Here is a 27,777-nt window from a genome sequence, read left to right as displayed (position 1 = left end):
TTACACTATACTCAAACAAATCATAGTACCTAGAAGTATGACAATAATAATTTTTTCTTTGAAAATGAATTGTATACAGATGTTGATCATAAGAAAACAAATACAATGTAAACATGTTTTAGTATGTTTTATTATCACATCTTGTAATATTTAGAACATACAAATTGTATATGTTTTTAGATGCAGTCCAAGTCAAAACACATCTTTTTCTTTGTTTAATATTTAATCAAATGGGTTCTACTTGTTCCCCATAGTGACTTTCCAAAAGTAGCTAAAAATTAATGTGGAAGGTTTATTACTTGGTATTAAATTAAATTGAATATTCAAACCAACAAATTATGTGACAACCACAGCTGAGATAATGTCTTACTGGAATGGATTGTATCATAAATACAGTTTAACATTGTTTGACATTTCAAAGATAGTGTTATGGAAAAACTGATCACTTTTGAGAAAGGTACTTGGCATCCTTTTCTAACAAAAAATAGTCATACAGTTAGATCATAAAGATGTGTTCAGGTGGGGGATTTAGAATTTCCAAGATGGTAATGTAGTGGCATTAGCAAAAAAAATATCATTTAACTTAGGGCACCAGAACCATCCAGAAACAGACCTGCAACAAACTGTATGCTAGCCATAATGTGTAAAATGTAGTATATTGTAACAGGTAAAACTCTACAGTTAATGGAAAAAAAAACTGTCCATGTGTTTTAGGTAACAGTAAACAATCTGTCTAAAAAGGATCTCTATCTGCAAAGGTTTCTGCCATATGTACACAAATTGCTCTCATAAGATTCTCGGGAAAGGAAGATCAACTGCAGAAAACTGTATGAACAGTATGTAAACAAGATAAAATTTCAGTAATTGGAGAGACTAGACAATAAACAAATGTATACATATATCTTGATAACTATAACAAGTTTCTTGCCATTTTGCAATATTCAGTTGGTGAAAATGTTTTCCAAAGGTGGTACATGATATGTTGAAAAATGTTTTTGAAGATATTCATGATTATTGCAGCATATTGCACTAGATGCAAGTTATGGATCAGGAAAATGCATACACAGGTCAAGATGAACTTTAGTTACAATCATATGAATATTCTGGACCCTTTATACCACATAGAAATATTGGCTTTGTTTGGAAGCATGGCTAGTAAGATATGGGTATATCAATATAAGACTTTCAGGCATACCTCCCTTTGAACTGTTGCATGCCTCAAGCAGTTGAAGAATGAAACTGATATTTGTGCCTTTCCATATGAAGATAAGCAAGTCAAGTTATTATATGCAGCTCTTATGGATTTCTGGATGGACATTATTGAAATGGAAGCTGGAAAATCATATTTGCATGCTAGATTACTATGGAAAGGAACAGGAAGGAATGCTGTTGTGTGGATATAACAGTCTTGTGATGAAGCATTTGGCAATGAAACTATGCTGTAAAGCTATTGTCAAGATATATGGTGACAAGACATGATGGCATTGACTGTAATGATATGGTGATAATATAATGTATTTAACTCTTTGTAAATATATTGAAGGTACCAAAATGATGAACATACAAATTTTGTGGTTTCATTTTATCAACAATTTGTATTTAGTGCTCATCAATTGGGTTATGAAGTATTTGCACATTACACTTACTTTAATTTGAAAAATGAACACTGTTTTCATATTCTAGAAAAGTATACATGTCCTATTTGAATTTGTATGAAGTTTTCCTGTTTCATTTTAGTACATAGTTATAGCATGTGTGGTCTTCTCTCTTTAATTCCTTTACTGCTACATTTGTAGATAAATAACTCCCCTGTGCCAGATTTATTTCTGATATACATTTAAATAAAACACTGGTGTTTTAACATTTCACTATTTTGGTAAGTTTGAAAAGAAATATTCTAGCTTTTTCACTACTGGTGTTTATTCAGGTTACTTTGCATGTTTACTTTTTTTTATAATATATCAAGTAAACATTCTTAATTTATACTGGTTTAAATGTGTAATCTGTAAGAATGTTCCATTTATAAGCTGAAGTGCTTTTATTGTCATTTTTCAGGTTAAAAGATGATGCTGAACTCACCATTGATGGAACACGCTACAATGTAGTGAAAGAAGCATCAGATTCTTTGACTTTAGTTATTGAAAGTACAACAAAAGAGGATGAAGGAAAATATTCTTGTGAAATTAGCAATAAATATGGCAAAGATGTCACCAGTGGCAAACTGTCATTGGAAAGTGCTGGGTGTAAGTGTGCATTTAATAGTTTACTTTTAGAAGTTATAATGTAAAAAGATAGTAAAGGTACTGATGAAATTTTTCAAGATATGTGGTATCATTGGGGACGAAAATTGAATTATGTATTTTTCACTGAAAAATGTAGGCAGAAATTTTCTTATATGACTAAAGACATTTATTTTGTGTATCTACAGTCTTTTCAAATACTGAGAGCCAGTTTAACCATCTTAGCATTTTAAGTTGAAACATAAAAATCGTGGAATGAGTAACTATATTGTAAACTATTAAGAAAATTTCCTAATCGCTTTTTTTCATTAAAGTTTTTAATTTCTTATCATAGCCAAACCCAAAATTCTGGAAGAACTGAAAAATGTTGCAGCAAAGCCAGACGAGAATGTGGAATTGACAGTTAAAATAACTGGTTCTCCTAAACCAGAGATTAAATGGTAATTAGCAGTAAAGTTATGAGATATAACTTGCATAATACTACAGTTTTATTGTTGTAAACTAACATTAAATTTTGTAAAACAAATACCATATTGGCTGCATTATAGGGCAGTTTCAAGTATAAGGTAACCTCCATTTTCAGAAATCATGGGAAAGAAACAAAATGGAGTATGCAAAATTATTACTATAACTGAACAACCATCAAGTGAATTAGTTAAAAGTATTAGTGATAACCTTGAGTAAATATCTGACATGCATGCACAGAGAGATGCTACCTGGACATTCAGGAATACAACAGGTTAGGGTAGGGGGAAAAGGCCTAAGATCATAAGGTGACAATGATTTTTATAGCCTAATTATTAATCAAAAACTTTGTCTTGTAATCAGGTCATTATGATACAGTATTCTTTAAATTACTGTAAAATACATATAGCCTGACCTCCTTTCTATAGAGTTATATTTACTGTAGGAGAAGATATTTATTTAAACAGAACATGTGCAATCAACTTATCTTTTGCTTGTGCTAGTTGTAATGTGTTTATAATATTTGCAATTAATTTTTTATCACTATTTTTACAAAATTTGTAAATAATAAGAAAGTTTATGAATCAGTTTTGTTTCCCATACAAAATTAAAAATTATTAAAAGCTTAAAAGTGGAATTAGATAAGAAAAAAATACATGACCAGGGCTTTTTTTATTTAAAAAATTCTTTAATCAAAGAATCTCTGGAACTTCTGTAATGGTTATTCTTGGTAGAGATAGTCAAGTGGAGATTGTTCTTAAGGTATTTTATGTAAAGTTTGAAAGAACTATGGTTCTTTGTTGGAAACTTACATTAGGTATATGTAATTACCAGAAACTTCAGATGTAAACAACAAAAAATCATTCTCATTTTTACAGTTACACAACATGTAGATGTTTTAGTTTTGATAGCAGTAAATGTGTTCTAATTAAAACATGTTTTTAGAAATGATATACATTTTCAGTTTTAATACCTAATTCATTTTAGTTTTAGACCATAAACATTCCATGTGGTAGGGCAATGTTTCTTACCTTGGTGGAATGTTTGTAGGGACATTTAAAACCCTGTTAAATAGAGATATTTTAAAATTATCAGAGCCTGGAATTGTGAAATAATTAAAAACCTCTTTTCCATGTATACATATCAAGTAAAAGCACTTTTGCTGCTGCTTGTTTTTATTCTTCTTTGCATTGATATGTTTCAGTTAGTAATGACAAACCCTCTTCAAAGAGCTAAGCAATTAAATTACTTAATTCTGTTTAAAGACAATTGTATTTTGACATTTAGGACCAAAAATGGTGAAGATGTGAGTGCAGAAGCAACTATTACAATCAAGGAAGAAGCAGATGATGTCTATATTCTAAACATAAAGAAAGTTTCTACTAATTTGTATGGTGAATATCAGTGTCAAGCTACGAACATTTTTGGAGAAGCTACAACAAAGATGAAGTTAACAGAATTAAGTAAGTTTTGAATATTTCCTTTTGGTTTTAATTTAATTGGAAATGGCACCATTATGAGGTGCTGGATCATGCCATAGATCCCCAAATTTCTCTCTAATCCACTTGAGTTTATGTTTGTAACAGTTAAATAAAATCGTTCCTTTTAAAAAATTGTATGTCCTTGTTTAAATTACTGGGATGGGACAGTCTTGTTTTCCATATTACCTCCATATTACTGACATTTATCAAGAGAGACAAGCACAACTCATAGTGGCTACATAGCTATTTGATTTCTTGGTAACTGAAGAGTTAATGTTTGATATTTGAAAATGTTTGATTGTCAATAACTGTTAAAGCTTAATTTTTAGTATAGGAATGTACTTGTGTTAGTGTATAATCATGTAGTGAAGCCATCTTACATGTAACAGTAATAGCATTTGATTTAGTTGTTTCTGCATATCTCAGTTTTCAATAATTTGCATTAAAAGAGAAACAAGTTACTAATAGTGCACCTGTAAGTTTGTAGGCTTTTCAGTCTGCTCATGTGCTATTTTGAACTTCTCTTAGGAAACATTATATATGTTATCTTCTTTTGTTTGAATATTAATCAACTTTATAATCTTTGAACAAAGAAATTTGATATCGTCAGAAGCTATTAATAATATATATGTTATTTTTTTATAAGTGGCACCCAAAATTTTGAAGGGCTTGCAGGATAAGGAAGTTTGGAGTGGAGAGGAAGTAAAATTTGAAATCAAAGTTTCTGGTGAACCAGAACCAAAAGTCTCCTGGTATGTTTGTTCTATCTGCAGGTCTTAGCAAATATTTTATAGATTTAATAATTTAATTATTCTGTTATAATCGAAAAGAATAAGTTATGTATATTAAAATTTTTAATTAAAATTTTATATGGAACTACTTTTACTGTCAATTCTTAGATATATCCTAGTGGTTACAGAGATAGATTGCAGATCAAAAGGTCCAGGTTTCTAGCCACAATATGACACTAAAAATTATAAACACATTCAGCTATAGCAACAATATAACTTGAACAAATTAATCCCACTATTTGGTTAGAAGTAGCTGCATATGCTGCTCAATGGTTAACTTTATCTACAGTCTAAAATTAGGCACTTTAGGCAAGGTGTCTTTTAAAGTGTCATTCAGGTTGAAATGACCACTTTACATAAACTGTACTAAGGAAAGAAGAAGGTAGGGAAAAAAACAATAATAGCAATTTTGCAGTGTGTTCTACATTCATGCTAATTTTGCAGGCCATTAACTTGTAAGTAAAATGTTCAGTCTTTTTAATGTGTTTTTTAATTATACTTTTTAGTGTGTAAGAATTAATTTTTTGTTGCTTTGCTTCACAAATCTTTGTTTATTCATAGGTTTATTGAAGATGAAGAATTAACTGATTCTGACCATACAAAGATCACCTCACATGAAGGAACTCATTGTCTGCATATATTAGACACTGAACTGGAAGATAGTGGGATTTACTCTTGCAAAATTCAGAATAAAGCTGGAGAAATTTGTCTAGATGCTATTTTAACTGTCAAAGGTAGGTCTGGTGAATATTTAATAAAAAGGAATTTAACTGGATTCATTCATTCTCAAAAATTTTGTATATTAAATGTTTGTTTACCATTATCACATCATATAGTAAAAATTCTTAGGTTTTACTGCTTTTTTTAAAAATACAGAAATTTTTAACTTGTTCATTATGTATTATCATCCGTTTCTTTTTTGAAATAACTCAAGTAATATACAAATAATTATAATAAGTGGTCAGGGGCAACAGTGAAATAAAGTATCCTCAGTAAACCCACAGTCATGTATAACTCACTTGCTTTTTGGTTGTAGCATATGTTGCTCAAAACTCCATTATCAATTGATCAATTTGAGATTTAATTACAGACTTGGACTCGGAAGGTTGGACCCTTTTGGCTGATGTATATGATCACATTCAACATCTCATGAATTAGTTTACTCTAATCCTGCCTAAAAAAATTTCAATTTGAGGGTAGTCTGGTAGAGGTCCTGATGTGTATTAAAATCAAATTAGATATAAATGTACCCCACATCTGGTATTGTTAGCACACAAAAATATAGCTGATGAAAAGGAAAAAAAAGAAAACAGGTAGGATTTACCTTAATTGTACCTGAAAGAATTTCAAGTACTGCAGCTATTGAAGTGTTTTTTGCTTTATGTTTCTGGCAGTTTCAAAACTCAAACCATTTACAGAAAGTTGTATGTAAATTTTTAATGTTTGGTATTATGCTACGCTAAGCATAACATTGAACAATACAAAATTAAGTAACATGTTTGTTAACCTTATAACTTGCAGATTGAGTTCTTGTTTATCAAAAGTATGTTCTCTTTATTTTCTGATTTATTGTATATTTAAGAAATGTTATTTTCTGCAGTGTTTGTTGTAATAGAAAAAACCATATTAGTTTAGAGTTAAATACTGTTGAATATCAGAATCATAAAATTTGTTAATGATTTACTTTGTTAAATCAAGACCTAATTCCATGATTTTATTCTGTTTTAACCCTTTTGTGACAGGTCACGAGTCAAAGGCCATGTCATTGCATTTGTTGACTTGCATTCAATATTTGATTAACTCTTTTTTTTTGTTAATTTATGTCAGTAAGTTTGGAATCAAATTGTAGATTATAATTAAAACTTTAATATTATATATGAGATAATTTTTAACTTAAAAATTAAATACAGATTTAATGAGTCATGTGGTATGTTGAATGCAGTACTGTTTAAAAATAGATGTTTTTTTATATCAAAATTCTAAATCTATAGCTGTACAAATTAGGAACTCAAATTACTGGCATTATTAAGCTAGCATATAAAATAAAATCCTAATATCTTTTTATTTTGCTGAAATATGACTTATGTATTGAATCAAACACAGTGGCCCTGTTCACCTCCTTTCAATTTTGGAAACGGTCCCTTATATACGATTACTTCAATATATGACATGTGAATAACCATTCAACAGCTTAGAATGTTCCCTTAGTGGATTTCTCAGCCATTTTAATCTGTGAAAAGGCTACTACATTCTTTCAATCCACTATTTCAAGAATGTAAGTTGTGTCTTTAGTCTGCTTGAAGTTTCATATTTTTTTTAAATCTAAATGCATTCTAGTTACTAAGCTTAATAAATTATTGTGGAATTCTATGGTATCATTGAAGTTATTTATGATTTTTTGGTTATTTAACTATATATATTCTCCATGTGCAAAATTTTAAAAGGCTAGGCAACCTATGTCCAGTAGCAACAGAGTACGAAGGTCATAGTGAGAAGAGATAATTGTTTGCTTTACTTCTTGATTTATTGTTATATATTTTAAGAAAAATAAATTTAATAATTTATTTCTAAATAGTGATAATATATATACATGTATATAATGTATAATAACTGAAATGTGGTTGTATATTACAAAATTCCAGTCCACTAAAACACAGACAAGGTGAGGAAGACTAAAGGTCAATTTCATATTACTGGATATGTAAAATGAGTGCACCTTGTCAATGCAAGTTATTTAATGATAGCTAGGTACGACTTGAAGATCAATGTAATAAAAAATAATAAATATATAACATATGAGACTTAAGCTACTTAGACTAAACTTTTGTATTTTTGTGTTATAATATGTAGTCATTCTAGCATGAAAAACATATAATTTATATTTATTTCCTAATTTGTTTATGATGGTTACGAGGTTGGTCAATTGACAGACCACACACAGAGTATAGAAAATGACAAAAAATATAAAGTCTTACTGAAAACAAACATTTGAAATGTATTAGGAGGTTTTATAAATTATGCAAGTAATATTTGAGATTTTTGGGACAAAGAATAGTTATTTTAATATAATATGAAATCATTTTGCACTCAGACTAGTAACAAAACAGACCGTTTTCACAAACAAATCATTAGTAAAATATTTCATTAAAAAATCTCATTTTTTATATACCAAATACTTATAATCTTTACTAAAAGTCTACCAAATTTTGTGAAGATACACATGCTATGCCCAAAATTATAGTGCAAATGCTTAACATGTACAAATGTGTAGATGAACTCATGTATATTATACCAGCTCATAGAAGAAAGGACATATTTGGGGAAATATTTATTTTATGATAGAATTTAAACATGCATTGTGTACTGTTTGAAATTTATGTATAACTCAGTTAAAGTTTTCTTTCAAAATATTTTACATCCAGGAATATTCTACAGACTTTCCTTTTCAATACCTACTTATTACAAAATGACAAGATGAATAAATAAACTGGCTATTGTTAAAAATTCATTAAATCATTCTCGACTGAGGATTTCCTTTCTTTCAGAAGTAAAAACATCTCTGGTAATTAAGAATTGTAAAGCCATGTAAAGCCCTAGTAATTAATAGTTATAGTGTTAGGTTTCCTATCTTTATATTTTTTGCCTTTAAAAAATATTTATTAGTCAAAAAATTAGGTAACAGTGTAACTTAAAAAATTCTTTTCTCACAAAACTAAGGTTTCTATGTTTTAAAATTATTTTTGATAATTTTTATATTGAATGAACATGCTTAAAATTGGTTTCGTCATGTAGACAATTATTACAGAATCTTCAGGGACTTTTTTTCCCTCATTGTTGCACATTGTGCAGTGCTTTTCAGTATTGAAATTTTAATCAGTTTTGTTATGTAAATATAGATAGTGACGATTCTGTAGAACCAACATTCATCCATAGAATGGTGGACACTATTGCTGTTGTTGATGATGCTGCAAGGTTTGAAATTAAAGTCACAGGAAAACCAAAGCCTGAGATCACATGGTGGGTTTTCCAATTATTTTTACATGAGATCATTTTACTTGTTGAAAGTGTTTATTTATAGTTTTTTTATCATTTGATTTCCAGAAAATGTTTTAGGTTGATTAGTGAGTTCTCTCTTTTTTTTTAAGACTAAGAAATAACCAAAGTCTGTACTAAGTACAGAACTTGATACATTGTCAAGAGACGCAGAAATTATTGTATAAAAACATCACCTGCATGACTTTATAGTTTTCCTATATGTATAGATAAGTTGTTTGCTTCAGAAGTTTTCTACTGTGTCGTGGTTAAGTGATCTTGTGATAAATAAGTGTGTATAATAAACATTTTAAGCAACTTGTAATTTTATAAGTGCACATTGGTTGCAGAATGGCCCAGTATTACTGAAAAAATATATATGCAAAAACGGCTCATTTGGGTTGAGAAAATATTTTACGTAGAAGAACGAACAACGTTTCGACCTTCTTCGGTCATCGTCAGGTTCACAAAGAAAGAAAGAGGTAACTGACCGGAAGCTGACCACATGTTTGGAAGGGGTTGTGTAACTGAGTGTTGGAATGTGGAGGGCGGTGTTAGATGTTTGAATTACACTTCTCGTACAATCACCATGATGAAATAATAATCAGTGATGTCGAGAAAACCCACTTGTAGAGAAATATATATGCAAAAACGGCGATTGTACGAGAAGTGTAAGTCTTTGTGTTTTTCTCAGTGTATTTGTACTTACCTGTTACCATTATGTCTGAACTAGCATACCGTACACCACTATTAACAGTACAGGCTCACACGATCGTTAAGAAACTAAGAAATTTAAACCAAAGAATTATCAATAGAAGAAATGACATCTATTTCATTCAACAATGTAGAAAGGAACAACTAATTCAAACATCTAACACTGCCCTCTACATTCCAACACTCAGTTACACAACCCTTTCCAAACATGTGGTCAGCTTCCAGTCAGTTACCTCTTTCTTTCTTTGTGAACCTGACGATGACCGAAGAAGGTCGAAACATTGTTCGCTCTTCTTCGTAAAATATTTTCTCAACCCAAACGAGCCATTTTTGCATATATATTTCTCTACAAGTGGGTTTTCTCAACATCACTGATTCCTGAAAAAAGAATTATTGTGTTAAAATAAAAAAAAATAAATATTTTTACTTTATTTTTTTGAAATGTGAATTTGGACAAACAGATCATTTTGTGCCAAGACTTTCAGATATTCTTGTTTTATTTCTATCACATTTGTAATAGTAAAATTACCATTAGGGTACATGCAATTTATTGTTTTTTTAAAACATGTTTTACCCCATCTATTTATGTGTCAAATTGCTTGTTGTATCACGATTTTTAGTCTCCAGAGTTCTTCATAAGTGTGAGCCACATAAAAAAAAAATTAAACAAAAATACTGTATTTAATTTTGCTAATAATATAAAATATTTTGCATAGATATGAGCAATTTCTGTCAAATTTGTATCAATTTTTACACTGAGTGTTACATCATGTAAAAAACCATGAAATTATGTAGTATGATGCTTATGCCTTAAGTAAATGGAAATGACCTATTTTTCTCTTCAAACTTTGCTTTTGTGACCTGGGTAATGAAATTTTCAAATTTACTCATTTTCTAGAATATTCCAGGTATATTTAGTGCTGAGTAGCTGATAGAAAATTTTCTTGAACTTACAAAAATTTTCAAGAATGTTGTAGAACTTATGAGAATTTTCAAGAACCTTTTGGAATTATCTAGTACTTTCCATAGTAATATAGGGGCTCACAGTACAGGAGCTCACCACTTCAGTTTAGTTCTAGCTGCCTAAATGAACACATAGACCTATCTGATTTTATCAGTGATGGCATCGAGAAGCTGCAAGCATTTTCCAGATGCATTCTGCTATGTATGTGGCGAATTTATCAAGATGAGTGAAAAGTACTTTGTGACAGCATCTGCTAAAATGTATGAAGCCTACAAGCATGCTTGTCGGGGATCAAGACAAACCCTGAGCATCTCATTTTACCTGCGAGCACTGCAAAAAATCTCTAGAAGGTAAGATGGACAATTTTTGCTTGCTTGAATAGATTTTATATTATACAAATTTTAGACCTTTTAAAATTTAAATAGCTTTTTTTTTTTAATTTCCAATAGTATGGAAAAAATATCACATAAAATATTTTATGTGAACCTCTTACACATTAGTTGTAGATGAAATAAATTTATTCTTCATAATAATTTTATTTTGCTCTTTTGCAGGATGGTACAGAGGGTAAAAGAGAGCCATGAAGTTAGCTATTTCAAGAATGTGGAGTGAACCCACTGACCACTCAAGCAATTGCTGGCTGGAAGAATGCATCTGATATCATGTATCTGGATCTTTCATCATCCATTGCCTCAGTACCACACTGCCCTGAACTCCCTGTACCTACTCTGCCAGAGAGAAAGTAGCCATCCTCAGAAGATAGCAGCAAATCAGAAGAGGAGGTAGACGTCGACGATCCAGATCACAATTTCAGAGGTGCAGCTGGTGATAAAACCCATACTACCCCAACCAAAGAGACCTCAAAGACTTGATCAGAGATCTTGGTATATCAAAGTCAAATGCCAAGCTTTTGAAATCTAGGCTCAAGGAGTGGGATTTGTTAAATGAAAGTGTTTAAGCTGCAAGTCAGAGGAAGCGTCATTGACATTTTTCAAGTTTCTTCACTCGTGAAGATGGGCTTCTTCTGCCACAATGTATCCGGTCTGTGCGAGGCAACTGGAATTGCCTGTAACTCGAACGAGTAGTGCCTCTTCATTGATAGCTCATCCAGAAGCCTCAAATCTGTGCTGCTCCATAATGGGAATAAGTATCCGTCTCTTCCCCTAGCTCGTTCGGTGCACCTCAAAAAGGAATACAACAGCATTAAGACCTTGCTAGAAGCCTTGAAGTATGATGAGTATGGCTGGTAGGTTATCTGAGACTTCAAAATAGTAGCATTCCTGTTATCCCTATTATCTTTGCCTTTGGGATAGCAGGGACACCGCAGCACACTACAACAGAAAGCACTGGCTACAATGGACTGAGTTCTCTGTGGGGAGGCACAATGTCAAGTGTGAGCCACTAGTGGACCTCCAGAAGGCGTTGTTCCCACCATTGCACATAAAATTGGGTCTTGTGAAACAATTTGTCACAGCTCTTGATAAGGAGTCTACAGCCTTCAAGTACCTTCGAGACTTCTTTCCTAAGTTGTCTGAGGCAAAGGTCAAAGCTGGTGTTTTTGTTGGACCACAAATAAAGAAGATCTTGTAGTGCACAGAATTCCCAAAGAAGTTCAGTAGGAAGGGAAGAAAAGCTTGGGGCAGCTTTGTCTCAGTGGTTTGGGGCTTCTTAGGCAACCACAAGGCTGAAAATTATGTGAAACTGGATGAGGCTCTGGTTAAGAACTACGGCAGATTTGCTGCAGGATGTCCCTGAAAGTCCATATCCCTGATGCTCATCTTGATAAATTCAAGGAGAACGTGGGAGCATACTCAGAGGAGCAAGGCGAGTGCTTCCACCAAGATATACTGGACTTTGAACGCTGCTACCAAGGAGCGTATAATGAAAACATGATGGGAGACTATATTTGGGGGCTGATACATTAAAGTGATTTACGTTACAGTCGTGAATCTAGAAAAACTACTCACTTCTAAACATTTTTGCTCATTTTTGTATAACTTTAGTACAAATACATGTAAATCTTGATTCACATGTTGTTTTATTCAGACCTTAAATAAATGAAAATGTACAGATTTGCCCATTTTTACATAGAAAATAGGTTACTTTCTAAATATCATTACCAGGTCACAAAAGCAAAGTTTGAAGGGAATAATGGCCATTTTCTGTACTTTTACAACATAAGCAATTAAGAAATAACAAATACTATCCAGGAACAAAATTTGTGTTACATAGTGTAATATATGATTCAATTCTTCAGATAACCCCTGTGAAGCCTTTCACAAAATCATGAAATTAACAAACATTATTTAATGTTAAGAATATAAAGTATTCTTACTTTAATACATGTGTATGTATTAAACATTTATTGATGTTTAATATATGATTCAATTTTTCAGATAACCCCTGTGAAGCCTTTCACAAAATCATGAAATTAACAAACATTATTTAATGATTTCTTAAATTTAGGTTCAAAGATGAAGAAGAACTAACAGCCAGTAAAAGGATTAAAATTGCAGCTGATGCAGAACAGAATTTCTACTCTCTAACTGTTAAGGATTTGACATTGGAAGACACAGGAAACTATTCTTGTATAGCTATGAACAGTAAGGGCTCAGCCAGTGATAAAGCCACCCTAACTGTGAAAGGTGAGGAAGTACATATGTTTGCAAATGATGAATTAACTATAATTCTGAACTTACTAAATATACCTTTGCCAAATTTGGCAAGATTTTAATAAAAAGTATGTTGTACACACACACACACACACACACACATTAATTTTTAATAAAACATTTCTGCTGAAAATTTGGCTGTGAATTTCCACAGTCTTTATCAAGTCAGTCTGAGTCCAAGGTGATTTTTATGTAAAAGAGTAAAAACACTTCATTTTACAATTTTCATGTTTAATTTGGATAATCTCTAGTACCTCCTGAATGAAAATCAAAATATATTTTGTTGAAACTTTTATATCTTCTGCTGTTTTCTCTACTCTAAGACAAACTCAATGAACAGTGAAGAGAAACGATGAAAACATGGAATAAAATTAACAGTATCTTCTTCTTTCAATGTATCATGTTGCTAGATTATTGGTCGTTTTATGTTCACAGCTTTAATTGTTTTATAATCTATTTTAATTTTATTGCCTGTAACTTTGACTAACTTTTTCAGTCAAAATCAATAAATTATATTAGTTAATTAGCCAACTGTTGTGAAAAATGGGCTTATTTCATACATGGTTTCCACTCAGGAAGCATGAAGTTAAGCCTTCCTTGTTTTTAGTGAGTTAAGCCACTGACCATTTTTGTTTTAAATGGGTGTAAATCAGATATGATAACTGTGAGTTTAGTCTTTGAATAGCATTCCTAAAGGGTGTACTGTAGTACTATAATGTGTTGCAAGTGAGATGGCAGTATCCTTCAAAAAATACTGTTTTCCTACAGCCATTTAAAAAAATAAACAATTATCATAAAATGGATTAGGACAAAAACTTTAGTGATGATCAAATGAAAAACGATCAAATGTCATTTTATTTTAATATTGCTGTTTAGTTTTTAGATGTTTGAATATATGGCTATATTCTTACTTTGATATGAGCACCACAGCTAATGGTGTGATGGTTTTGTTTTTGTACAGTAATTCTCAGTTTGTCTTGGTTTGAAAATTTTTGAAAACACTGCTTTTTATTAAAAAGACCAGAATATATTACCAAACATGTGTTTTGGTTATTCCATTATGTTTATGATCTACTTAATTTGACTGTCATTTATTTATTAGAATTTCATATTTTATGTTTTTACACTATAGATGTATCACCTTTTTTGACTACCAGAAATTTTGTATTTATTAAAGCATATTTGTTTTATTAATGTTTTGGCATAAGATTATTATATTTCATCAATGTAATTTCTTTATAGCCTGTTGGGTTTTTTTTCTCCATGCATCAGATAAGCTAATGTTAAATATCTGTATAAGTATAATAGTACTGTTTGTTATATGTCTGTGTAACTAATTGGCAGAGTGTGAGAGGATCATCACCAAATTTGGTGTAGAGGTTCTTTGGGTGTATGGGGAGATATGTAGAAATTTCACTTTTGCATTTTGTGTTTTTATGGTATTTCTTCACAGCTATCTCACCTCTTGTGGATGGATCTTCACCAAATGTGGTGTGGATGCTCATTTAGTGCATGGAGACATACGTTGAAATTTTCAGTTTTGTGGTTTTTATGGAAGTTTTCATATTTTTACTACCACTTCATTCCATGTTTGTGGATTTTCACCAAATTTGGCATGATGGTTTGTTGAATCCATGAGGAGATGCATGCAAACTTCCAGTTTCGTATTTTATGTGTTACAGTTTTCATGGGTATTTTTGCATTTTTCACAATTACATATAAGGGAAGCAACTTCCAATATCTTAAGAGAAACTTTAATTTAATCATGAATTTATATAAATTTTGTCCAGGGGACAGGTACTTCATCTATTATCAGAATAAATCAATAAAATCTTAAAACTGTTGTTGATACTCTAGAACCAATGGCACCTGAAATAGATGGAATGAAAGATGTGGCAGTGAAGAAAGATTCAGTTGCTAAATTTGAAGTCAGTGTCTCAGGGTTTCCTGTGCCTGATATTAAATGGTAAGTATGAATTATTTTCACAGTGTTACCAACAGCCTGCTATATTAAAAAATTGTTTTTTCTTAAACAGTAAATAAAGTTTAGCTGAGAGACATGGGATTTTAGCATACATTATTGTTTATTAATAAAATGTTACTCGTTAAATGCACATTGTTTTTCTAAATCATACAATATTTTGTTGCAATTTATAGATTTTATAGTAAGTAAAATAAGTTTTTCGAACAGGTAAAACCTGGTGCAATCATTATCAAGTACACTAGTGATCGGAATGCCGTACCTGTTCTTAAAACTTATTTTGCTTACTCTAAAAGCTGTAAATTGTAATAAAATATATTTTATCAGTAAGCAAACTCAAAACAGAACTATTAAATCACACAATACTTGTTAAGTGTTAAGTTTTTTGTTTTGTTTTTTTGTAATGTTGTTTCCAAATAGCGTTTGTGAAAATGTGGTAAAATCGTGCAAACATGATGTATGGTATTAGTATAAATAAACAAAAAGAAAAATCTGTGAAAGTCTTGGATTTACTTGGGGCTCATTGTAATTAGTACAATAATAGATGTTGAAACATGCTTTTAAAAATGTTGACATTTGATTTACATGTGGTCATATAGTTTTTTGTCTGTTCCAGTTCAAATTTTAACAATTGTGAAAAACTTCCCTCAAATAATTTACAAATGTATACAGGTTGAAAGAAGGAAAAACAGTTCATGCATCAGATGAGATTGTTTTAACCAGCAACGAAGAAAAGGGACTTTATTCCTTTGCAATAAAGAAAGTAAAGAATGAAGATGTTGCTACCTATGCTTGTGTGGCTTCTAATAGTGCAGGGGAAGTTAAAAAAGAAGCTAAAGTAACCATTAAAGGTCAGAAGTTGAAATTGTTGTTAGACTTCTTGAAAATGACATTTTTATAACAGTTTAACATGATCTATAAAATATGCTACAGTACTGCACAAAATTGATGGAACAAAGTCAAAACGTAGATTTCAGGCTACATTCAAAGAACAGTGGAAGGTAAGTAACATGTAACACATTAAACTTATATTAATCTTCATATTTAGTACAACAGAAACTCAGTGGGAGTGCTCGAGTTTAGCAAACATTTAATATTTTGTATATCCCCCTTTTTGCTTTAATAATTGTAGACAGTCTTTGATGCATTGTTGCAACATATTTAGTCAAAGTGTCCTTTGGGATTTTACTCCAAATATCCCTAATACATTCCTATAAATATTTTTGGAAGTAACTTCTTATTTGTCAGGTTTTTGATCTATTTAATCCCAGGTCTGCTAGTTGCAACTGAGTTGAGGTCAGGTCTTTATGGGAACCATTATATCAGTTGAATAACTCAAGCAGCTTCTTTCTGAGCTGAGTAATTTTTGTTTAGGTTGGATAAGTGTTTTGGGTCATTATCAATAATATGCAAACTACTGGGCATACCATGATGGATAAATATCTGATGATACTTGCACTGATCAATTATTCCATCTATTTTTAAAATATCTTCTGTCATCTAAGCAGAAAAACACCCCTAAGCCATCACAATGCCTCCTCCATGTTTCATGGTAGGTGGTATGCATTGAGGTATCTTTTACCTTTCTATTGCTGGATGTACAACCTACATTTTCAATCATTTATTTCAGATTTGCAATCATCCATCCATAACATCATTCTTCAATCATCAGGAGTCCAGGTTTTACTTTTTAGCAAATTTCAGTCTCTTGACGGTATTTGGAGATTGAAGTGAAGGTTTTTTAAACTGCTGCATGACCAAATATTCTATTCTTTTTGAGTCTTTTTGATACTGTAGATCTAGGATTTTTCTGTCATTTGGTACATGGTCATTTACCTCATGCTTGGGATCAGTGGCAGTGTTCTTTCTGTTCTGAAGACTGACTAAACTTGGTCACTTAACATCAGTATCATTGAGTTTAGGTATTCTGCCTCTTCCTTTCCTATCTTCAAAATTAGCTGTTTTGTTTTTATAATCTAGGATACACTTGACAGTGTATGCGGAGCATTTCAAGTCAACAGCAATTTGTCAAGGAATCCATGGCATCACTTAAAACTTTTGTGTGAATTCTTCTCTATTGACAGTTTTCTACATGTTTTTGGGCTGTGGCATGACAACAAAACAATATATAATGTTAAACACTGTTTTTTATCAAGGTTTATATGTGGAAAACTATTAAATTGATTTTTTCTAAGCATACACTGCTGCTGTTTGCTAGCTTCTTTCTGTATAGTTAAGACCACTGCATGGGAAACTGTAACAGTTATTTCAGACCCTAAATTTGATCAGTATGTTCATTCAAGCAAAACACTTGTTACATTTCCTTGGTACAAGTATATGGGAATTCTAGAGAATGATAAGTATTTTCACCTTGGCTCATTTAATTGTCAACATGGATCAGTGAAGCATTACCATAATGTTGAAATTGACATTCTGTAATACCATGGAGCAATTAGCTCCATAAAATGGAAAGAATGATAAAATATTCTCTTGTCTTAACATTTTTGCAAAGTACTGTAAGTGCCATAATTTTAAACTATAAAATATTTACTTTTTTAATTTTTGTAGGGTAAGAATCAAACTCTTACTCCATTTTTAAATTGATGGAAACTATTTTTAACCTTTGTAAGATATAATGACAGTTTGTCTGATTTAGTGAAACAAAAATGTTTTTTTAGACAATTTGTTCTTACAAATCCTAATAAAAACATATTTCTACATGACATATCTTTCTCAAACTGTTATAAATTAGTTTATGGTTTTTCTGTATCTTTTACAGTTAGAAATAATGAAATTGACTGTTTTTGTAATATTTTTAGAATAGTCCATGATTTTGTTAGATTCTGTGTATGTAATTATAGGAATTACTGAAATTTTTATATCTGGTTTATGATTTAATTTATAAATTGTAATTACTATAATTACATACACAGAATCTAACAAAATCTGTGTATGTAATTATAGGAATTACTGAAATTTTTATATCTGGTTTATGATTTAATTTATAAATTGTAATTACTTTAGAGTAATCTCATATTGCTATAGTATTTTTGTAAAAGACAAAATCAGAACAGATGAGCAAAATTGTTAAATTTACTAAAACACTGTTTTATTTACAATTTTTGGTATATTTTAAAATATAAAATTATTTTCATTTCTTTATATTTACTAAAATTCATGATTATAGTACATAATCATATTTTAACAAGCAAATGGACTAAATAAAAATAATTATTGTTTCTTGTATGATGTGTCATGTGAAAAAAAAGTCATTAATTTTATATAAACTGCCTAAGACTAAGCACTGAAATTGGTTTTAGTTGAACACGTACATTTGGCAGGCATTCATTATAAATGATAAAAAAACTTGTGTTCAGGGATTCTGGAGATGAATTCTTCTCCAGATCTCTCCCATACACCAGCTCATTACTTGAACACTTCCTTCAGGTTTCTCAGTGAGTCTCTTAAAAACATTGTTGATTGAAATCTTGTGTAGTGAGAATTATTATGAAGTTATCATCATCTTATTTCAATTACAAATTCTGTGTTATCACTTCATAATTATTTTTATTGTTTGTTTTTGCTGCATTATAATAAAACAAATATTACTTTGATGTATTTTTATGCAATTATACTGCTACATGATGGCTTACCATTTTATAACCATAATCTGAGAAAAAATCTAATGAGGCTACACAAACATGATTTTCATATTGGATTGTTTGACATTTTTTTCTTGTAGTGGAGCCTCCTACCTTCTTGAGAGAGTTAGTACATAAAAATATACAACTAGGTGAAACTGTGAGCTTTGAAGCTCGGGTATTTGGTTTCCCTCAGCCTGAAGTCTCATGGTGGGTACTTTTCAATCTCATTATTTTAGTGCTGACATCTTGGCATTGATGAATACAGAGTTTTTTTTATGAAGAAATGACAAAATAATCTCTTTCAATAATCACAGTTGTACAGCTTTTAAAACAACATTGAAACTAACTTAAATTAAAAAGCACTATTGTTCTGTTGTTTTTTTCCAATACAGACAAGCATTTGAATTATTTTCTCTTTTAAAAGCAGATATGTCTATTATAGATGTTTTGTAAATAAATAGCAATAAATAAATGATTAAAAAAAAACAAATTTGCTTCCTGATTTTTCAGCTTTAAACCTTCAACAAAGGTTACAGCTACTATCAAAGATTATGTATTATCATAATAATACTTATATTTCTCTAGCTAGGTGACATTGTATGTCCATTTCTGCATTTGCATATTTAAATATCAGTAACCCATAATTCTTGTCATTGTTTGAAAAACAAGGTGTGATATTTGTTGAACATATTTAAATGCAGCTGAGCTTGTTTTGGTTATTGGGAAATTCATAATGAAATAAATATCACAATGTGGCATAGCTATTTCAGCAACCCATTTGTAATTGCATATTACCAATGAGACAATCACAGGTCTAGAAAAGTTATGTGCTGTAGCACACTTTGCTGAAAGAAATTTGGTATGTGTGTGTATGTATATGTCATAAAAAAGTAATACAAATATATATATTTCTAAGAGTTAATTCTGACTCCTTTTAGTAATTATTTAAAACTGTTTCATAAAGATACCAGCTAATCTTTGATCTCATACTGGTGATCAGTTGTGTTAAATTACAACTGGGAGTTTGGAAAAGTTGAAACAAACTGCCAAAGTACTAACTGAACAAAATAAATAAAGAAAAAAGCATGGGAACCAATAAACTTATTTCATTACCTTTATGTAGCATACAAAAACTATAATGTAGTTGGATTATTTGAAGTCATGTGATTAAAAAAGGGCTACTGATATAATGACTAAAATCGTAGCAATTTATAGTCCCCATGGGACATAGGAAGAAAATGAGCTTTACAGCAAATAGATTTTGAGAAAGAAAATAATCCTATATTTTGGATGATATAGTTTCATTATCTGTAGAAACTTGGAAGTTTAAAAAAACAGAAAAATGCAGGTAGTTGAATTTTAGTTTTTGACACTGTCATCATGAAAAAATTCACTATATTTTTAAAACTTCTTATCTGAATGAATAGAACTGTTCAACGTGCAAAACAAAGATTAGAATCTGTGATCAAAAATTAAAATTATAAATAAAGTTTCAACTACAGGTTTACTTCTCAGGTGATTTCAGTATTGTTTTTTTTAATTGATGATACCAGGTTGTTAAGGGTTAAGATATTAAGACTTCTATTTTATGCATTTTTTTAAAACTAAGCCTAACTGTAATAATTAATCTGTATTTTCTAACAGGTACAGGGGTAAGGCTGCCCTTTCACCTGACAGTCATGTTCAAATCTCTCAGAAGGATGATGTCTACAGACTGGAAATACAAAATGTTACTGAGGAGGATATTACATGTTACTGTTGCCAGGCAATAAATGTAGCTGGTGAAGCAAAGAGTATGGCATATTTACAGATGAAAGGTGTGGATATAGCCTTCTTTCTTTTTACTGTTCAAATGAAAACACACTTCATGACTTCTAAAAAACTAAATTTTAAAATATATTTTTGTATCTGTTGTATCTATTGACAAAATACTACATATGCACACACATAGTTTATATATAAATGTTAGCACAATGGTTCTTAACCTGAGGTCCATGATGGTAATACCATTTTGTTAAACAAGTACGTTTTTTTTAATATTGCTGATTTTTAATTGCACACCCAGTTATGCATGTCTTTTATTTGATAGTGAAAAATGGGAAAACAAGCTAATTATTATTTAATAAAAACAGCTTGTTGTGTAGGTGGAATATTTAAAAAAACATGGGGCACATAGGGGAGATGATAATAAAAAGTGTCCTTTATGGTGAATGTTTGAGAACCATTTTACTGGTGTATAATTTTCAAAAATGGTGAGGCATGTACTACCATCCCACACCTCAAAGTATACTCTAACTGAAATAAACAAATTTCACAAAGTAAAGCTTGTCCAACATAAAGACAAAAAAATGCAGTTGAGGCAATCAGACATCATTAAATGCCTTTGTGAGCCTATAAAATTAAGATCATTTATGAAATCAGTTCATGGTGTATTTATAGAATAATTATTGGTCAAAATCAGTTGGATTGATACCTTCTAATATATAGAAAAGCTATTGCATTTTGGTAACACTATGTTCCAACAATGGCTTTTATATCATGTTGCTTAGCAACAAAAGTATCACTTGACATTGTTGTTAGTTTATGTATTGAAAGTATAAAATGAAATGTATAGACAATAAAACTGAAAACATAATTGTTAATTTATTGATTTAGAGTATGTTGATTAAACAGGTTTGTTTTTTATCAATATGTTGGTGATATAAAATATAGTAGTTTAATTCAGGAACAATTTAAGTTTAAAGTTGAATTGATATTTTTACTTTCATGATAAATCTTATGCACTTGACACTAGGTAAGGTGATCCCATACTGTGCCTTTACTTTAGGCTTGTTATACCAACACTCACTACACTTTTATGGTTTCATGGCACCCCCTGCCCTCATGGACCCTTTACACCTCCATCACTAAAATCATAATGGGCAGACATTAATCAAACTATTCTATCTGGATAAATGAATTTTGTCTTTTATGACTCGTATACTGAAAAATGAAGTGTAATGCAAAGGGTAGATATATCATTGAAAAGCCTCATTTTTATAGGCACAAATGATGTAAAATATTATAATCACTTACTTTAAACTGTAAATAGACCTTGTTAATTGATAATAGAATGCTCTCAAAATCAAATTGTGATCTAAATATGAAATTTTTGTAAGTAATATGAATGCATTTGAGCTTCATATGTAAAGTGTATTTTGTAAAATTTTATAATTTATTCTTCTTTGCTTAATTATTACAGAAAAACATTAGTCCTTTTATTGTTTTGGAGCTGTTCTTGTTTATAGTTAATATCTGAGAATTTATTCTGTACACACATCTGTGTGTGTGGGTGTGAAGTGGGGCATTACAAGCTTAAAAGGTAAATTATGTTAAAAAGTAAAGTACATTATACCCAACATTGAAGTAAATCTAATTAAATAAGCATAAAAATATTTCTTGTGAAATAAATTATTTCACATGATAAGCAGAAATTTGTAGTGACCATGTTCACTGCTACTTCTTTGGCTGATAGGTTTACATGCGGTTCGAACATGATTTGTGGAGTTGATTATGTGTATACAACTGATCCTAGCTGTGTAACAAACAAATTCAAAACGTGTTAGATTGTATATAAGCACCTTCTAGGGTTAAAGCATTTTCTATAAATATCTAAAAATTATCTCTTGAAATTTAGTGCTCGTTCAGTAGTTAAACCTAAAACTTTTTTACTCTTTTTTTTTTTCTCCAGTAAAATAGCATCTGCACCTTTTCAATCTCAGTTGTAAGATTTTTATCCAATCACAATTATAAGGTTTCAGTTTTGGTACCACCTCATTCAGTGCATGATATTTCACCCTAGGCAAAGCACATTATGAAACACTGTATGCTTATTTTAGTATAGGAAAGTGGGTGATGCTTACTGTAGAAAATTGACATTTTAGTTTGACACTATACTTAGTTTTAGGGCCATAATCCTTCTTTGTACATCTTTATAGGGATGAGAATCAGCAAACATTTATGTTGTAAAATTGGGCATCCTTAAATTGTGCAAATGTGGTGATAAAATATAAATGTTGAAAACAAAATACTAAGATTAATCAGAGGTTGTCTTAGTTCAATGTTTATATTAAACCAACCTTGATATGTAAGGATTCTTTTACTTGGCTAGTAGACACTGACCAGTCAAAAAACTTTGATTGAAATCAAAGGTATTTTATTATCTTAGAAATGCACAAACTCTTAAGTGCAGTGGTAGATGATAAAAAGGTATGAACTTAAAGGTAGACCATACACCCATCATGATTAGCCTTAAATCTGTGTGTGCATGTGTTTTTGGCCATTTATTTAAAATTATATATAATGGACATTGTTGTTTCATCAGACATTATTCTTATGTGTGAAATCGTTTATATGTAGCTTAATTTTGACAGAGGTATACTGTATTATTCACTATTATCTACTATGTCCTGTTAATATAGAAAATAGCTCTCACAAGTGATAGACAGGTACAGGCTCTTGCAAGAATGTACATAATATCCCATATTTTTCTGTTAAAAGATTGGTTAGTTGTTTGCTTGTATGGAAACTGATTTTTAAAAACATTCCCACAATATTTCATGAAATAACCATTTGCAGATCATTTGTTGTTATAATTGCAGTTACAAACAATTGTGTATATTAGTCATCTAAATATTTCATGAAATGACCAGTTTGACCCAGTTTTCTTTCTAGTTGTCATCCCTGAATTAGAATTTATCATTAAAAGTTAAAAAGGAGATATCATTAGAATCAGTAATTTAAACAGATTTACATAAAATATAACTTGTTTATAAGGCGTTAAAATAGGATATTCACCTGGCTTCTAATCAAAATATGTATAAATTTAGAGATACTGATAACTAATCATCAGAAACTAACATTGAGGGAAGATTTGGTGATCTTGTAATTTGATTTTTATTATTAGAAGGAGTTTGAAAACTTGTTATAATGTTCATGTTTTTTTATGCACATTGTTTATTATGTGATTATAGCTGTAGCTCCGGTTCTTCAAAAGGGACTTCCAAGTGAACTGCCTTTGCAAGAAGGTGACCAATTAATGTTACAGGCAAGTTTAGATGGTCAGCCACCCCCAGAAATCACTTGGTAAGATGTGCATTATTTACATTAATGAAACAGTTGTTCTTATTTAAACATTTAATGTATTTTATATAAACTTTATATGTATCTTGTTTCAATACAAAAGTTAAATTGTATAATAAATTTATTGGTAGTAGAAAAAATCAGTTTAATACAAAATACAAAATTCTAACCAGGGTGACTTTTGAAAGGTGGAATTTTCTTCAGCAGGGGTCAGTAATGCCCAGTTTGCCCTGGTGAAGAAAATTTCACTTTTTGAAAGTGTTTGGTTTATAAGATTATATGTGTTTTAGTGGTTATTGGTAGATTATATTTGGAATCAGAGATGCACTAGGTGCTTAAAAGATTCAGGTCTCAGACCCCATATGCCACTGTTTGGAATGTTTTAAAATTAATAAGTTTATTTGCACAAGAAACAAATAGTAATAAAGTGTCCTATAAAAAGTATAGGATACACACATAGGCATATATATTCACAATCAAATCATGTTTATTGATTCATACAATGGTGAAAAACCTTTAGTATCCATAAATAATGCTTTTATGTTTCCCTAAGTTCTGTAAATAATACATTATTTAAAACTGTTGAAGTTAACCTAATTTGGTGAAATAATTGGAGTTTGAAAGTAATATGTATAGGTTGTATTGAAAGTTACAATGAATTATAATGTAGTTGTTTGATAATAATAAAAAAGTTAGCCCAGAGTTTGTGGTTCCAAAAAGTAGTATCGATTTAAGATAAAATTGAAACCAAAATTTCATATCCCTGATATCATTTCTAAATGATGTAAGATATATATATGGGCGATTTTTTTGTAAATATTGCTTAGGTGTATTAAATGAACAGGAAACAAAATACATTATTTGTTTAAAGGTTAAAAGATGGAGAAATGTTGAAACCAAATGATCGAACAAACATTGAAGCACTTCCTGATGGAACAGTAAAACTAACTGTTAGTGGTGTCACTCCTGAAGATTCTGGAAAGTATTCACTGGTGGCCAAGAATGACAAGGGAATTGTGGGTAGTGACAGTCAGGTTACTGTAAAAGGTGAGTTTTAGATTGTTAGATCATATCATAATAATGCTCCATTTAGTGTAACTTACAGCGTATAAAAGTTTAACTCCTTGGCTCCAATTTTATTTACATGTAATTTAAATGTTTAATGTCACTATTTCTATAAAATTGAATATTACATGTAAAAACATGATATTGTCCATAGCTTTGATAAATTGTAACTTGTAAAATTGTTATAGATGTAGTTTGAGTGTTAACAGTACTATTTTTTGATATTGGGAGAGATTTTTATGTTGTGGTTTTATGTATATATATTTCAACTTAGGTGTGCTCAATTAAATGAAACAAACAATATCACTACATTTTTTATATTCTGTCATTTAAAAATTTAAATATTTTGTTAGTGTACTTCAAGCTGATATCTGATTGTCCACCACAGTATGTTACTATCCCTTATATACTTTCCCAACACTATTTATCCAAAAGACCTGGAATAGCCAGGGCACTCAACTTGCAATTTGAGTCTGGTGGGTTCAAATCATTGTTGCACTAAACATGCCCTCTTTTTCAGCCGTGGGGGCATTATAATGTGACGGTCAGTCCCACTATTCATTGGTGAAAGAATAGCCCAAGAGTTGGCTGTGGATGGTGGTGACTAGTTGCCTTTCCTCTAGTCTTGCATTGCTAAATTAGGGATGGCTAGAGCAGGTGACCCTCATGTAGCTTTGTGCAAAACTCAAAAACATACAAACAGTTGACACAAAATAGAAGTGAACAATTTACCAAACTAGAAATATTTGAGAAAGTAAAAACAGTAAATAAATAATGTTGGTTGGTGCTTCTCACTAGTGGAAATCCCAATTAGTCCATGGTGTAATCATGGTAGCTTCAAATGCCACTTTGATATACTGCATCTCTATCTTTACTGTATAGGTATTAGAATTCATTGAAACAGGGACTCTCATCAGTCATCATGAACTTCACTTTAAAGTCTTGAACAAACTCCACTGTAGAGAACTTGTTAGTCACTTTGGAGCATATTTATAGGTGATTCTCATGTAAAAATGAAATCTAAGTGTTCTAAAAAAATCCTGTATATGTGTTTAAGTTATGTTTGACATAAGGATTTAATTAACATGATATATTCTTCAGTGAACAAAGTGTTCTAGGTATACTAGTGATTATTGACAGCTTATTAGCTGTAGTTATATTTATATATATATATATTGCATCTCTCCATGAGTTGCTTGAAAAGTAAGGGTTACGATACTCTTTTGAGCCATTGATTTATTTGTCAACTAACTGTTGAAAGATATCTATTACTCTTGTTCATAATAACTGGGGATCTGTGAACTCACAGTGAATGTGCAGCCAAATGCATCATGTGATTGTGCAGTATTTCTTCCCTTTTTCTGTTTGTTAACAATTGAAATTCACTCATTATGGCAAACATCAAGTTTCTTGTGATCACTTGAAGCACTACGTTGCTTTGGAAGTGGATTATTGTTTGTTCCAACACAAGATTCTTATTTGCAAGTAGCATCAACACTTTTGTGAGAAGGTTCCTGGCAAAAATGTTTGGGCTGTTGAAACTATTAATCTGGTGTCAGTTTACATGTAATGAACCTGCTGTATTTCTGTGTTGTTATTCACTCATAACAGTATGAATGATTGTTACCTTAAGAAAGGAGCAGTGGGTAACCCCCCATAAAAATTCTCCAGAAGACTTCTCACTGTATTAAATTTTCTTCTTCTCAGTTTTACTGTTTAACTGATTGTAATTTGTGTAAAACCTTGAATGTTTCAAAATTTTATTTTATTTTGTAGCACACACTTTGAAATGTGGCATATTGTGCACAAAATACTACAGAAATGATACAGATTAAATCATAATTTTATTACAATTATTTTAGTTTTATTAAACTTATAATTGCACACTTTTAAACACATATTACCTGAGCAGCAGACATAATTGCATCTACTCCAAGCATATTCGATAAATATTGCTGAAACTCATCAGACAGAATATGAAATGAAAATATTCAAGTTGTATTCTGTATCAAACAGATATCAAAGCTAGTAGAATGGATTTTAAAAAGTGATTTCTAATGCTCCCAATGCTATTTAATGTTTGAAGAAGAAGTAAAGAAGGTTAAACCACAATTCATGAAAGAGCTGAAGCCTGTTTATGCAGTTAAAGGAGAGGCTGTTAAATTAGAAGCAAACGTTGAAGGCCAACCCCAACCAAAGGTCACTTGGTAAGTAGCTAGGACAATTATCTTATGTTATCTCAAACTCAGTATCACACTTGGAAGGGGTTTTTATATCTTAGTAATATATAAAGTTATAACTCATTGTGTGAGATATGTAACCAGTAACTTTATGGAAGTTCTTGTGAAATTAAAGGTGAGAAGCTTGTATTCACTACAATATATAAAATTAGTGACCCATGAAAGATTGATGAATGATAAATGATAGATCAGATAGTGTAGCTGAAATAAATAAAAAAATATTTTCCAGAAATAATTATGCAACATTTTTTGTTATGTTTGAAGGAAGTAGGAAATAAGTGAGATGTGGTGAATTTTCAGAGATATTGGCAGATTATGTTAAATAGCTATATATAAGCTATGAAATAGCAATGTATTGTTATTTACT

The 27,777-nt window shown here is 30.6% G+C and overlaps 1 protein-coding gene across 14 annotated transcripts in view; it reads left to right on the top strand.

Annotated features, from left to right (window-relative positions):
- Positions 1-27,777, top strand: part of LOC143229017 (protein Obscurin-like) — a 207,836-nt gene that overhangs the window by 113,732 nt on the left and 66,327 nt on the right. For 12 of the 14 annotated variants that reach the window (XR_013015605.1, XM_076460653.1, XM_076460649.1 and 9 more), the window contains 14 exons: positions 2,056-2,243; positions 2,575-2,680; positions 3,993-4,168; positions 4,833-4,938; positions 5,539-5,711; positions 8,874-8,994; positions 13,154-13,332; positions 15,217-15,325; positions 16,013-16,191; positions 19,083-19,191; positions 20,629-20,801; positions 23,997-24,108; positions 24,977-25,152; positions 27,257-27,377. Coding sequence is in view for 13 of the 14 variants with exons in the window: in XM_076460653.1 (XP_076316768.1) it covers positions 2,056-2,243; positions 2,575-2,680; positions 3,993-4,168; positions 4,833-4,938; positions 5,539-5,711; positions 8,874-8,994; positions 13,154-13,332; positions 15,217-15,325; positions 16,013-16,191; positions 19,083-19,191; positions 20,629-20,801; positions 23,997-24,108; positions 24,977-25,152; positions 27,257-27,377 (2,028 nt within the window). In the remaining variant the exon portion in view is untranslated. The remainder of the gene's footprint in view (positions 1-2,055; positions 2,244-2,574; positions 2,681-3,992; positions 4,169-4,832; positions 4,939-5,538; positions 5,712-8,873; positions 8,995-13,153; positions 13,333-15,216; positions 15,326-16,012; positions 16,192-19,082; positions 19,192-20,628; positions 20,802-23,996; positions 24,109-24,976; positions 25,153-27,256; positions 27,378-27,777) is intronic. The other 2 variants (XM_076460652.1, XM_076460643.1) reach the window with 1 other exon arrangement.

Source organism: Tachypleus tridentatus, chromosome 10 (genome assembly GCF_004210375.1).
Source record: "Tachypleus tridentatus isolate NWPU-2018 chromosome 10, ASM421037v1, whole genome shotgun sequence".
Classification (NCBI taxonomy): domain Eukaryota; kingdom Metazoa; phylum Arthropoda; class Merostomata; order Xiphosura; family Limulidae; genus Tachypleus; species Tachypleus tridentatus.
This window is presented reverse-complemented; position numbering and strand designations above follow the sequence as displayed.